This window comes from Delphinapterus leucas, chromosome 10 (assembly GCF_059928025.1).
Source record: "Delphinapterus leucas isolate spDelLeu-1000000601 "Yukka" chromosome 10, BTC_Dleu_Yukka2, whole genome shotgun sequence".
Taxonomy (NCBI): Eukaryota; Metazoa; Chordata; class Mammalia; order Artiodactyla; family Monodontidae; genus Delphinapterus; species Delphinapterus leucas.
In genome coordinates, this window is record NC_143138.1 from 97,818,528 (window position 1) to 97,832,415 (window position 13,888).

The following is a 13,888-nucleotide window of genomic DNA, read 5'->3' on the forward strand; positions in this document are numbered from 1 at the left end:
TCAAAGAATGTTCTGCCTCTGTTCTCCTCTAGGAGTTTTATAGTATCCAGTCTTACATTTAGGTCTTTAATTCATTTTGAGTTTACTTTCGTATATGGTAGTAGAGAATGTTCTAATTTCATTCTTTTACATGGAGCTGTCCAGTTTTCCCAGCACCACTTATTGAAGAGACTGTCTTTTCTCCATTGTATATTCTTACCCGCTTTGTCGAAGATTAATTGACTGTAGGTATGGGTTTATTTCTGGGCTCTCTATTTCCTTCCATTGATCCATATGTCTATTTCTGTGCCAATACCATGCTGTTTTGATTGCTGTAGCTTTGTAGTATTGTCTGAAGTCTGGGAGGGTTATGCCTCCAGCTTTGTTCTTCTTCCTCAGGATTGCTTTGGCAGTTCTGGGTCTTTTGTGTTCCCAAAGTCCTTCTGGTAGGCAAACTTATTTTGGAAATTGTCATTTACCATATTCATTACATGATCTGCTCAAGCCTCAGATTAAGCAGACATTAGTTTCAGAATTAATTGTAATTTTTTTTGTTGTTTGTTTTTTTGGTAGAAAAAGTGCTGTTTCCTATAACCCCACATTATGGAGAATGGTTTGACAACAGAGTTCTCTCTTCCCTTAGACCTTACCAACTTTCCAGATAGAACCCCACCCTCACCTCGCAAAGAACAGAAGCAAAGAAAATGTATCAGCATAAATAATTTATTGCGAACTCTCTAGTATCATACCCGAGTGGGTTGACAATTCACTCAGAAGCATTTGGGACAGGAGGCCAGGAGGTAGGCAGTGTAATGAAAGTGTAGCACGTGAAGACAGGTTGCTGAGGGGCAGCCTTCCTGCCATAGCCTGCTGGTGACCAGTCTTGGCCCGCTAAACTACCTGGGGCAGAAAGGAGCCGGGCCAGGCCAAGAGCCCTCAGTTCTCCTTTGGCCAGCCCAGCCCAGGTTTCCGGCCCTTCCCCCTGCTTCATCATTCATGTTCCTGTGGGGCTGAGGGAGGTGTTGGGAAGGTAAGAAGCTCTCTAGCTGCCAGGCTTGTGGGTGCTACCAGCTGAGCATGGGTCCCCGGTCTAGTCCTTGGCTGGGCTTTCATTGCAGTATCTTCAGACAGGTCGGGATGAGGGATGGGGCTTTGCTCTTGGGGGGCTGCCCTCCCTCTGTGGCATCCAGGAGCTGCTGCAGGTAACAGGAGGTGCCGAGCAGCACGTGGCCTGTGGCCTGCATGCTGAAGAGGGCCCAGCGGAGAGCTTCTCTGGGTGGGATGAGAAGGCACTAGGGTCAAAACACAAAGAAAGCCCCTTCCTCCTCCCCCTAAACGCCTGCTCCCCCATGCTGCGTTCATAACTTCATAAACTGTAGAGTGATGTGCAAACAGAACAGATGCTGCCCTCCCTCAGCAAATGGGACAGGGTCTACAGTGTTACCTGCAATCGTACCTTAACTGAGACGTCCACAACCTCCCTCTTCTCGTGCAAAATTCAAGCTCATTTAACATGGCCTTTTATTTTTCTAATGCTACTTTGGGCCAGCCAGACTGATCTCTGTCACATGACTCTGCCGTTCACAACCTCTGTTCTAGACAGAAGTGTTTCCAAGTCATTTGTAGTCTAGCTAATTTTCAGAGTGCTGGACGTGAAGATCTCCATGTCTGGTGTTGCAGTGTACTGAGGACAGAACTCCAGTCAGACAGGCCTGAGTTCTAATTCAGTTTCATTAGCTGTGGCAACCTTGGCAAACTTCTATAGCTCTGAGCTTCGGCACCCTCATCTGTAAAGTGAGATCATACCATTTTGATCCCACACAGGGTTAGGAGGATGAAATAACATAAATCACTTAACACAGGACCTGATATATAGAAGAGAAGGGGAAATGTAGCGTGAAGACTAGCTGGTTGAATGCTTGACTACTTCAACCAAATTCTTATCCAGATCTGTTTGAAAGAGATAGGTGAGGGTCACTAGGGGTGTCTAGTCCTAGGAGGGATCAGGGAGAAGAAAACAAAAGGAAAATAAATTCTTTCTGGCTGATATTAAAACTTGTCTTCTATTAACCTTCATTCAGTAAATGAACTTATGTTATGGCTGAGGTGGAGGGGGACAGGAAGACAATTAGAATCATAAACGTCTGCACATGAAAATACTTAAAAAATTTAAAGGTGAAACCTGAGAAGTATACCCATTTCTCAAACTAGAGAACTGAGGCTTCAAACCAGCTGTCTGGACATAAATAGGAATGAAATTCTGACACATGCTACATTATGGATGAACTTTGAAAACATTATGCTAAGTAAAATAAGCCAGACACAAAAGGGCAAGTATTGTATGATTATACTTACATGAGTTGCCTAGAATAGGAAAATTAATGGAGACAGGAAGTAGGACAGAGGTTAGCAGGGCTGGGGGAAGGGGGTGTGGAGAGTTAGTGTTTAATGGGTACAGAGTTACAGTTTGGGATGATGAAAAAGTTCTGGAAATAGATGCACAAGTAACTGTTGCACAACACTGTGAATGTACTTAACGTCACTGAATTTTATACTTAAAAAAAAAGTGGTTAAAATGGTAAATTTTATGGTATGTGTATTTTACCACCATTAAGGAAAAAACACTTGCTGACGCCACTAAGTCATTCCACTGATTCCAGCTTGCTGTTGTTTTTTGTTTTTCTTTTGGGACCAATATGCCTACTGTGTTTAGGTCTGAGGGTCCCACTCCCCCTAGACGGACTGAGTTTAAAGGCTGAAACTTCTTGCTCTAGATTTTGCAATCTGCAAACTGCTGGCAGCAAGCCCAGATCAAGAGGGGTATATGATCTTGTATAAGAGGAAAAGGGAACTTCTTGCCATAGAACGAGGCTCAAGCCTGCCGCTGACTGTTATCTGTGGCAGGCAGAACCACGCGGCCTCAGGTCCCTCATCTGCAGACTGGGAATGCAGAGAATAAACTCGGAAAGCCAAGAAGGTCTGGTGTGCTCTAGCTACATACGTTCTGGCAGAACTCTGGAAGGAGTAGGATTTCTCAGAAGCCCCTGAGAATGAGGATCATATGTATCTTCATTCATTGTACCATTATTTGAATTATTGCTACATACCAGCATTCACCAAGGTATTGGAGGCAACAGCAATTCTTGCCCTCATGGAGCTTGTTCTGACATCTTATTTATCTCTGTGTCTCTAGCTCATAGCATAGGGCCAGGACACAGAGAGTGCTCAGAAAACACTAAATGAAGCAACTGGGGAGGAGTAGCATCTGTCAGAAGTAACTGGCAAGAGGTCAGCTTTGTGGTTTTCGACTACTTGGATGTCTCTGCCTCAGTGGCTACATCTGCCTAATGAGGTAAGAATTCTCTAGAGCACCACTGGAATAGCTGAATTTGGAAACCACTACCATAACAGTACTTGTCTTATGATTAAACATATTCCCATGCTTCCTGTGATACTTGATTAGACTTTCAAAAGTAAAGTAAAAAGTTTCTTTGAAAGTTCATTAGACGATACAAATGACTATTGTCCACAGACATACAAATTAATTCCGTTCTATGGAAGGACAGTTATTTCATCCCTCCCACCCCCATGGAAAAATCCAATTTTGTATTTATAAATAGCTCAGCATTCTTGTTGGATCTATATATGGGTGGAATTTTGAACCGATTGTAACTTCTTGCTGGTTCTCTCACTAGTTGAGTTCAATAAAATTTTTGACACATGTTCATTTTTCAAAAGATTAGAAGACTACTTAGGAAAACTTACTACTTTAGGTGAAAAATAATTACTTGTTATAGTGGAAGGTAATTAGAAAAGCTAAATGTATCCAGGTTCCACCAGCAGGAGTATATGTATCCCTTTGGCATATACTACAATAAACTAAAACATGAATTCAGCCATAAAGTCCTAGACAAATGCTAATTGTCATACTTTGTCAGCATCAACACCAGGCCCAGGCTCCGAGAAGCCTGAGGTGCATGGGAGAAGACAGCGCCTCTCCCATTGCAGTGTACCCAGCCTGTCCCCAGCTAACCCCAATTCACTCACTTCATGACGCGCCTGGCGCCGTAGCAGCGCAGATCATAGGAAAGGGAGTATGTGCCATAGAGAGTCGCCTTCACGTTCAGGCAACCAATGAAGTCCTGTGGGTTCACCTTGTACAGGTCGAAGGTTACTTGGGCCACATCAATCTTCTTGGCAGGCTTACGGGAGAGGGAGAGTTGGTACCTAGTGCCCTGCATCAAGACAAGCATGTGGTTGGCACCCCTCAAGGATTTCTTCTAAGCTCCCAGTACTCCCTGACAGGTGGGACGTCACCTGCTCTGATGGGGGCTGCCATTTCTGCCCCTTATGGAGGACCATGAGCACGGTGTCATCTGTCAGGGATTGGAAATACTCTTCTGTCTCTACAGTTGTGCCATCTTCCTCCAGCACCAGGAAGAAAGGCTTGTCTGCCAGCATCAGGGTATCCTGGACCTGGAGAATAAGGTAAGTGATGCTTCTGCCATCACATGTAGCCACAGAGCTGGTATGGGGAAGACCCACATCACACACCTCAGCTGGCACACCTCAGACACACGTGAGTGGGCCGGGACTTATGGGATGGGACTGGAACCCAGGGCTCTTGCTGTGGGATCACCATCCAAAGAACCTATATTATGGTATCCCTTGGTATCTGACTTCATGGTTAATATTCTAGAATAGTGCTGTCCAATAAAAATATAATGGGAGGGACTTCCCTGGTGGTCCAGTGGTAAAGAATCTGCCTTGCAATGCAGGGGAAGCAGGTTCGATCCCTGGTCAGGGAACTAAGACCCCACATGCCACAGGGCAACTAAGCCGGCGTGCCACAACTACTGAGCTTGTGCACCTCAACTAGAGCCCGCGTGCTGCATACTGTAGAGCCCACACACCCTGGAGCCCGCGCGCCACAACTAGATAAGAGAAAACCCGCATGCCACAACTAGAGAGAAGCCCTCGCACCATGACGAAAGATCCCTTATGCCTCAACGAAGATCCCATGGGCCACAACTAAGACCCGACACAGCCAAAATAAATAAATAAATAAAAATAAAAAATAAATAAATCTTAAAAAATTATAACGGGAGTCACACATGTAACTTTTAATTGTGATATAATTTACATGCCATAAAATTCACTCTTTTAAAGTCTACAATCCAGTGGTTTTTAGCATATTCACAAAGCTGTGCAACTACCACCACTGTATAATTTGAAAACATTTTCAACCCCATTTTTACCCCAAAGAGAAACCTAGCCCCATTAGCTGGCACTCCTCATTTCCTAGCCCTTGGCAACCTCTCCTCTTCTGTCCATCTCTGTGGATCTGTCTATGCTGGACATTTCATATAAGTGGAATCATACAATGTGTGGTCTTTTTAGACTGGCTTCTTTCACGTAACATGTTTTCAAGGTTCTTCTATGTTGCAGCATGATTCTTTACTTTTTTATGGCTGAATAATATTCTACTAAATAGATATACCACATTTTTAATCCATTCTTCAATTGATGGACATGTGGGTTGTTTCTATTTTTTGAGTATTAAGAATAATGCTGCTATGCACATTCATGTACAAATTTTTGTGTGACATGTCTTTTCAATTTTCCTGGCTGTATACCTAGGATTGGAATTGCTGAGTCATATAATAACGCTATGTTTACTCTTCTTAAGGAAATACCAAACTGTTTTCTGAAGCTGTTGCATGATTTTACATTCCCAACAGCAATTTCTCCACATCCTCACCAACACTTGTTTTAGTCTGTCTTTTATTTTAGCCATCCTAGCAGTATGAAGTGTTTTTGATTTGCATTTCCCTAATGACTAAGGGTGGTGAGCATCTTTTCATGTGTTATCAGCCATTTGTACATCTTCTTTGGAGAAATATCTACTCAGATTCTTTGCCCATTTTCAAAAGGATCATCTTTTTACTGAGTTTTAAGAGTTCTTTATATATTCTTGATACTAGACCCTTATCAGATATGTGATTTGCAAATATTTTCTCCCATTCTGTGGGTTATCTTTTCATATTTTTTGATCGTGTCCTTTGATGCACAAAAGTTTTTAATGTTGATAAAGTCCAACTTTTTTCCCTTTGGTTACTTGTGCTTTGGTGCCATATCTAAGAAACCAAGGTTATGAACACTTATACCTATGTTTTCTTCTAAGGGTTTTATAGTTTTAGCTCTACACTTAGGTCTTTGATCTACTTTGAATTAATTTTATATGTAGTATGAGGGAGGGATCCAACTTCATTCTTTTGCATTTGGATAGCCCATTGTCTCAGGAATATTTGTTGAAAAGACTATTCTTTCTCCATTGAATAGTCTTGGCATCCTGTTAAAAATCAATTGACCACAGATACGTGGATTTATTTTTGGACTCTCAGTTCTATTCAGTTGATTTGTATGTATTATGGGCTGGTATCCCCCCCCCAAATTCATATGTTGAAGTCCTAATCCCAGTACCTCAGAGTATGACTATATTTGGAGATAGAGTCTTTAAAAAAGTAATTACATTAAAATTAGGGCATTAGAGTGGGCCATAATCCACTATGACTTGTAAGAAGGAAAGGTGTCTTTATAAGAAGGAAGGATTAGGACAAGTTACTCCCAACCAAGTGTAGGGGGAGCATGGAAATGGGGAAGGGTGTCATTCTTGCCCAATGTTACTACCACCCACAAGAGCTGCGTGTCCTTGGTTTCCTCTCTGAAAGCTTACCTGATCAATAGTTTTTACTTTTTTTTTTTTTTTGACCGTGCCGAGGGACATGCGGGACCTTAGTTCCCTAACCAGGGATTGAACCTGTGCCTCCTGCATTGGAGCAGGAAGTCTTAACCACTGGACCACCAGGGAAGTCCCATCTAATCAATAGTTTGAAGAAAGTCTTCCACAGCTGTTAACAAAGCTTTGCATGGAAGGCCAATGTAGGAGACAGATTGAAGGAGAATTGCCCTGCATGAAGGTAAGGGAAGGAGATAGGGAAGGGAATCTCTAAAATCTTACTCAATACTCCAACTTCTGGGCAATTCTACAAGTTTAAGTACTACTGGAAAAGGGAACCTAAGGGTCCCTCCAGTAAGAAAACGAGACTCCAAAAATACCACTGACCTATTGTTAGTATCAGATGGTAACGCACTGCCCTCTCCCTGTCAACAGACAGACAGGATTCCAGGTGGGCACTACAAGCCCACTGGAGCTGCCATTAGAAAGGAAATCTTTTCGCCATCTAAGCCATGAACTCCATCCCTGCTGAACTCCTAGCGCATGATGCAGAGGCAGCTGTTGGGGCCAGCTCTCTGCCAAGGTCCCCGTGGTGGGCTGTGCAGAGGCAGGCCCATTCCTACCTTGAGGCGGAGGTCCTCAAGACTGTGTGTCATGATGCCCTTCCGCACACTCCGGTCAGCATTGCTTACTCTGCAGGGCCGGGCCCTGGGGGCCTCCGGGCTGGGCTGTGACAGCAGCTTCTGGGTCACCACCGAGGTGCTGACTGCCACGTACCTGGAGGCCATATGGAGCATCAGAATGAGCTGCCTGATGCCTCCCAGCCCTCAACGCACAGCAGGGTAACTTACCTCCCAATCCTCTAGGCTGAGCTCATCATATTCCTCCTCCCCTACCACCCACCAAACCTGCTCTAGAGAGTCTTCCTCAAAAGCCTGCTGGATTGGTGCATCTTTTTTTTTTTTTTTTAAATTATTTATTTATTTTGGCTGTGCCAGGTCTTAGTTGCGGCACGCGGGATCTTCGTAGTGGCATGCGGGATCTTTAGTTGCAGCATGCGGACTTCTTAGTTTTGGCATGTATGTGGCATCTAGTTCCCCGACCAGGTATCGAACCCGTGCCCGCTGCATTGGGAGTGCGGAGTGTTACCCACTGGGCCACCAGGGAAGTCCCTGGATCAGTGCATCTTAAACTTTAGTGGACACGTCACTCCCCTGGTGATCTTGTGAAAATGCACGTTCTGATTCAGTAGGTCTGGGTAGGTTCTGAGATTTTATGTATGTAATGAGTTCCCAAGTGATATTGACACTGCTGGGTTTCAGACCATGACAAGTAGCCAGTCATAGAAGACTACCCCACATTTGCCCAATTACCACTTTCCTCTCTTAGCCTCATTCTTCTCACCTGTAATGTGAGACGAAGTGGCAAAGCTGAGGTCAATATAAGACAGTTTTGAACTCAGATACACGATGTAGAACAAAAGGTGTGCAGTGAACCTAGATTTTGGAGTCAGGCAGACCCAAGTTCGAATCCTGACTCCACTACCCATTTGCTAGGTGACTGAGAGAGCCCACCCTGTGCCTCGGTTTCCCCATCTGTTAATTTGGCATAATAATCCCCACTTCCCAAAGTTGTGGTGAGGTTTAAATGAGATCAATAATGAAAGCATCAAGCAGTATCTACCTCTTTCTACTCAATGTGTGATATGGGGGACTGTGGGGGGAGAGACAGCAGCATTAATATCTCCTGGGGGCTTGTGGGAGGGGCAAGTCTTGGGTCCCACTCCAGACCTCCTGAATCAGCACCTGCATTTGAATAAGACACCCAGGTGACTTATGTGCCCATCGAAGTTCAAGAAGGTCTGCCCTACAGCTCACAGTAGCTCCCCTTCCCTTCCATTCTTGGCTCTCCTCACCTGGAGAGGGACCTGGGATAGAGAAGGCTGAGGGACTTCATGGCGTATTCCATCCTCGTCAGCTGGACAGTGTTGGGCCTGGGAAGGAAGCAGAGACAGCTCCTTAGGTGGGGATGGGAGGGTTCCCTCTCTCTTGTCTTTTGACACAGAGCAACCCAACCTCCATCCAGCAAGCCTCTGCTCTGGTCTCCCCTAGCAACTCGCACACACACCTCCCCCAGCCCTTCCCCTGTCCCACCCATGTACGCCACCGTGAGCAAGCTGGAGACCCCCTTAGTGCCCAGGCTCAGCCCCCCTCAGCAGCCGCTCCTCCCTCCCCGGCACCACTCACTCCATGTTTCTCTGACCCTGGCTCTGGTCACACTGATCAGGGTTCACAAGTCAGGACTGAAGAGGCCCTGCCTGGTTAGTTCCTGTCCCTGGGGGCAGAGTCCACTTTACGCTGGCAGGAGGCGAGTCACACCACCTTGCACTGCTGGGGACCTTCCCTCACCTGTTGTTCAGAGACCTCCCAGGCCAGGCAACCCAGTCTAAGCCTGCTCTCTCCAGTGGGTCCTTGAGCAATCCGAACCCCTCCTGAGGGTTCCTGCTGGCCAGAGACTTTCTACCACGAAGGAACCGTTCTACATCCGTTCTCTCCAATACTGGAGCTGCTAGCCCCACATGGCGACTGAGCCCTTGAAGTGTGGCCGTACAACTGAGGAGCTGGATTTTTATTTTTATTGAGTGTTAACTAACTTAAATGTACACAGCCACTGTGGCTCAAGGCTGCTGGCCGCCATTCTGGGCACTAGCCGACGGCCCTGGGCTGACCTGCCAGCCCTTCTCTCCTGAGCCTGCTCGATCTAGCTCCTGCAGGCTCCAAGCCCTCCTGCAGGCAGTTCCTCCACCTGTAATGCCTCCCTTGGCCCAGGGCTAAACGTTTGCAGCCCTGAAGCCTGAGTTTCACTGTTTTCCACATCTCGGAAAGCCTTCTTAGATGGCTCACAGAATTTCCCCTTCATCCTTGCCCTTCCTTCTTCCTAGCCAAGTGGGCCTCAGTGTCTGCTTCTGCCATAGCAGCCCCGCTCCTTGGGTGCCTCGCCCTGAGATGTTCTCCCTTTCCCAGCCCCCCTGCAGACAGGGCCTGCCTCAGAGCCAGGGGCTCAAGGAGTGCATGGAACGCAGCCCCCTCCCCAGTCTTTCTTTCTGACAATGCAGGGGACGCCCCAGGCCAGCCTGTCTGAGAAAGCCCTCTCCCCCACTTAGCACTACCCACATCAGCTTGCTTCAGCCTCACTCCCAATCACAAAACTCCACCCAGCCCCACCTCACCGGTTCTCTAGGAGCCAGAACCAAACCAAAACAAAAAACCCAGAGTAAGAAACTCCTTACCTCCCACTTCCCAGCCTCCTAACCTTCCAATACTGCCCTTCTCAGCCCAGCCCTCCCTCCATTTTATTTCCAGCTCCCAGGGCAGCCCCTCCCCTGGCCTCCAGCCCCAGCTGGAAAAGAGCACAGGCGCTGAGTGTGCAGCTCTCACCCTTGGGATGTCAAGCCAGCCTCACTTCCAGAAAAAGCCAGAAAGGAGGGGTGGAGGCATGTTTCGAAAGATCTGGGGCAGGGTATGACCCAGGACATGGTATTGGGCACACAGGGCACAGGAAACAGGCAGGCGTGCATGGTGGTCCCAGCTCTGCCCATGTTAGCTGTTGGAGTGTAGACAAGTTCCCTTAACCTCCTGAGCCCCAGTTTCGCTCACCTCTTCAAAAGAGATAATGATTCCTGTCTTAATGATCCTGACCGAGGTAAGGATTTGTAATAATAAAAGTACAGGGCTTTGCAACAGAGATACTTAATAGATAGAAACAAATATTGGTGTTATTGATAATATAATTATTTAATAATAGCAGATAATTTAATAATAATAATAAAGACTAGCTGAAATGTGTAGTGGTTAAGAGTGTAAGATCTATGACCCAGAAGTTCTACATATACCTAATATTTGGAGTTATATATATATCTCCAAGGGAAATGAAAATCTATGTCCACACAAAAACTCATACACGAGAAAGTTCATAGTGTTATTCATAACAGGCAAAATGTAGAAACAACCCAAATGTTCGTCAATTGATGAATGGATAAAAAACAGTGGTATATCCATAAATGGAATATTATTTGTCAATCGAAAGGATATATGCTACTACAGTACATGGACAAACGTTGAAAACATTATGCAAAGTGAAATCACAAGGGATTTATTATGCAAACATTATGCAAAGCCAGTCACAAGAGATCACATACATACTTGTATCATTCCACTTGTATGAAATGTCCGGAATAGACAAAACTATAAAGACAAAAAATTAATTAGTGGTTGTTTAGAGGGGCTGGGGAGTGGAAGGGGAATGGGAACTGCTAGTGGGCATGGGGTTTCTTTCAGGGGAGCCAAAAAAAAGTTCTAATCTAGTAATCTGAACACAATCTACTTTGATGATTGTGCTAAATCTATTTGGAGGTTGTACAACCCTGCAAATATACTAAAACCATCGGATTGTACACCTAAGTGTGTATGGTATATGGATTATATCTCCATAAAGCTGTTTTACAAAAAAGAGTTCAACCTCACCTTTCTTTTAGAGTTGGGTTTTTCACACTAGTGCATCAGAATCACATGGAAGACTTGTTAAAGATTAGATTGCTGGGCTCCACCGCAGAGTTTCTGACTCAGTATGTCTGGGGTGGGGCCTAAGAAAGTGTATTTCTAAGAGTTTCCGAGGTGATGCTGACACTGTGGCTACTTAGGGACCCTATTTTGAAAACCAGCAGTCTAGCACTAGCTGTGTGATGTAACTCATCTAAGCTTCAGTTGGATCTAACAAATGGGGATTAAAAATGGTTCCTACCCCACTGGGTTGTCATGAAGATTAAATGAGATAATCGTGAAAAGTACTTGATGTAAAGTTTAGTGCACCCTTCAGGCTCAATAAATAGCTATAATCATCACCATCATCCTATTACTTATATCTAAATCCTTCCCCATAAAAGCTTTCAGGCAACCATCATGCACTCACTCAACAAATACTTATTAGGTACTTACCGTGTGCCAGCCCTCCTAGGGTCTGAGAATACAGCAGGAAACAACACAGCCTTGTCCCACACTTCAAGGAGCTGACATTCCTGGAGGAAGGGGGAACTCAGACCATGAACAAATATGCAAATAATCAAGATAATTTCAGATAATGACGTTCTGGGAAGAAAACAACACAAGGTGATATGATAACAAATGGCTGGAGAGCTAGATTGGCCTGTAGGCTTAAGAAAGGCCTCAGGGCTTCCCTGGTGGCGCAGTGGTTAAGAATCTGCCTGCCAGCGAAGGGGACACGGGTTCGAGCCCTGGTCCGGGAAGATCCCACATGCCGCGGAGCAGCTAAGCCCGCGAGCCACAACTACTGAAGCCTGCGCACCTAGAGCCCATGCTCCGCAACGAGAAAAGCCAGCGCAGTGAGAAGTCTGCACACCGCAACGAAGAGTAGCCCCCGCTCACCGCAACTAGAGAAAGCCCGCACGCAGCAACAAAGACCCAATGCAGCCATAAATAAATAAATAAATAAATAAATAAACTTAAAGAAAGAAAGAAAGGCCTCAGAGGTGAGCTTTCAGCTAAATCCTGACTGATGAGAAGTCAGTCTTTTCAAGACCTGGAGTGTCTTGGTCTGTTTGGGCTGCTATACAGAATACCATAAACTGGTGGCTAAAAAGAAACTTATTTCTCATAGTTCTGGAGGCTGACAAGTCCAAGATCAAGGTGCTGGTAGTTCTGGTCTCTGGTGAAGACCTTCTTCCTGGTTCACAGAGAGCTGTCCTCTCTCTGTGTCCTCACCTGGTAGAAGGAGCAAGGGAGTCTCTTTGATAAGTACACTAATCCCACCACCCCCAAATTCCACCTCCAAATACCATCACATTGGGGATTAGGTTTCAACATACAAATGGAGGCAAGGGTGGGGGACACAAACATTCAGTCTATAGTGTTCCACCCGGGACTGGAATCGTCTTTTGAAGTCCTGGAGGTGGGCTGGGGGCATTCAAGGCAAAGGAAACATCAGTGCAAAGGATTTGAGAAGAGAATGAGCAGGGTGAGGAGACAGGAACACAAATCACTAAACTTCAAGACAGACCAAGAGCCAGAAGAGAAGTACCAATACTTCAGGGAGGAAATTCTGGGGAAAGGGTTGGGGCCCCTCCCTTGGACATTCATGCCTCAAATATTTACTGAACATCCAACATGTGCCTAGTGTCTCATGATAAGCCAATGGATGACTCAGAAGCAGTCTGACTCAGAAGCCCTGATGAACATCATGGAAATCACACACAGAAAAGAAAAAGATAAGCACAAGCTAAAGCCAGAGAGTGTCTGTGGGGGATGGAGGAATGCTTGGTGAACCTGAGGATTCTTCACAGTGCTTAGGAGAAGAGGATGGTTTTGGCTCATTCATAATTTATGTATTCAGCAAGCATTTCTATTTTATTTATTTATTTATTTATTTATTTATGGCTGCGTTGGGTCTTCGTTGCTGTGCATGTGCTTTCTCTAGTTGCGGTGAGCAGGGGCTACTCTTCGTTGCGGTGCACGGACTTGTCATTGCGGTGGCTTCTCATGTTGCGGAGCACGGGCTCTAGGCACGCGGGCTTAGTAGTTGTGGCACACAGACTCAGTAGTTGTGGCTCACGGGCTCTAGAGCGCGGGTTCCGTAGTTGTGGCGCACGGGCTTATTTGCTCCACAGCATGTGGGGTCTTCCTGGACCAGGGATCGAACCCGTGTCACCTGCAGGCGGATTCTTAACCACTGCGCCACCAGAGAAGTCCTGATGACTCGGTTCTTATCCCTCTCTTTGAGGCGCTCACCTCTAGTCTGGGAGGCAGATGTCAGCGTGGTTCCCAAATGCTGAAATGCATAAAATCATTTGAGCATCTTGGAACAGAGAAGGACTCTAGTTATGAAGCAAAATTGAGAAGCCAAAAAAGAAAAGACTATATATTCAACCTTATGAAAAAACTATTCTGCATGTTAAAATTGTGACACCATGAGTAAAGTCAAAAGACATACAATAAATAGGAAAAATATATGGCAACTAAAATTATAGACAAGAGGTCATCTCTCTCTCTGTCTCTCTCTGCCATCTGTATATAAATTAACAAGGCCAACAATGCAGTAGAAAAATAGACAAAGGATATGAACACAGTTCAGGGAAATGAAATACAAATGACTCTAAAA

General features: G+C 45.4%; 1 protein-coding gene across 2 annotated transcripts; it reads right to left on the bottom strand.

Annotated features, from left to right (window-relative positions):
- Positions 1-694: 694 nt before the first annotated feature.
- CIDEC (cell death inducing DFFA like effector c) lies at positions 695-10,079 on the bottom strand. Of its 2 annotated transcripts, XM_022564699.3 has the most exons (5): positions 8,634-8,701; positions 7,342-7,495; positions 4,297-4,455; positions 4,027-4,214; positions 695-1,251 (listed from the first exon to the last, which is right to left on the bottom strand). In XM_022564699.3, the coding sequence occupies exons 1-5, from the start codon at positions 8,684-8,686 to the stop codon at positions 1,089-1,091; spliced, it is 717 nt and encodes a 238-aa protein (XP_022420407.2). In that variant the 5' UTR covers positions 8,687-8,701; the 3' UTR covers positions 695-1,088. The 2 variants fall into 2 exon arrangements, with proteins under 2 accessions (XP_022420407.2, XP_089775785.1); XM_089919659.1 differs by having other exon boundaries at positions 1,168-4,214; positions 8,634-10,079.
- Positions 10,080-13,888: the final 3,809 nt, after the last annotated feature.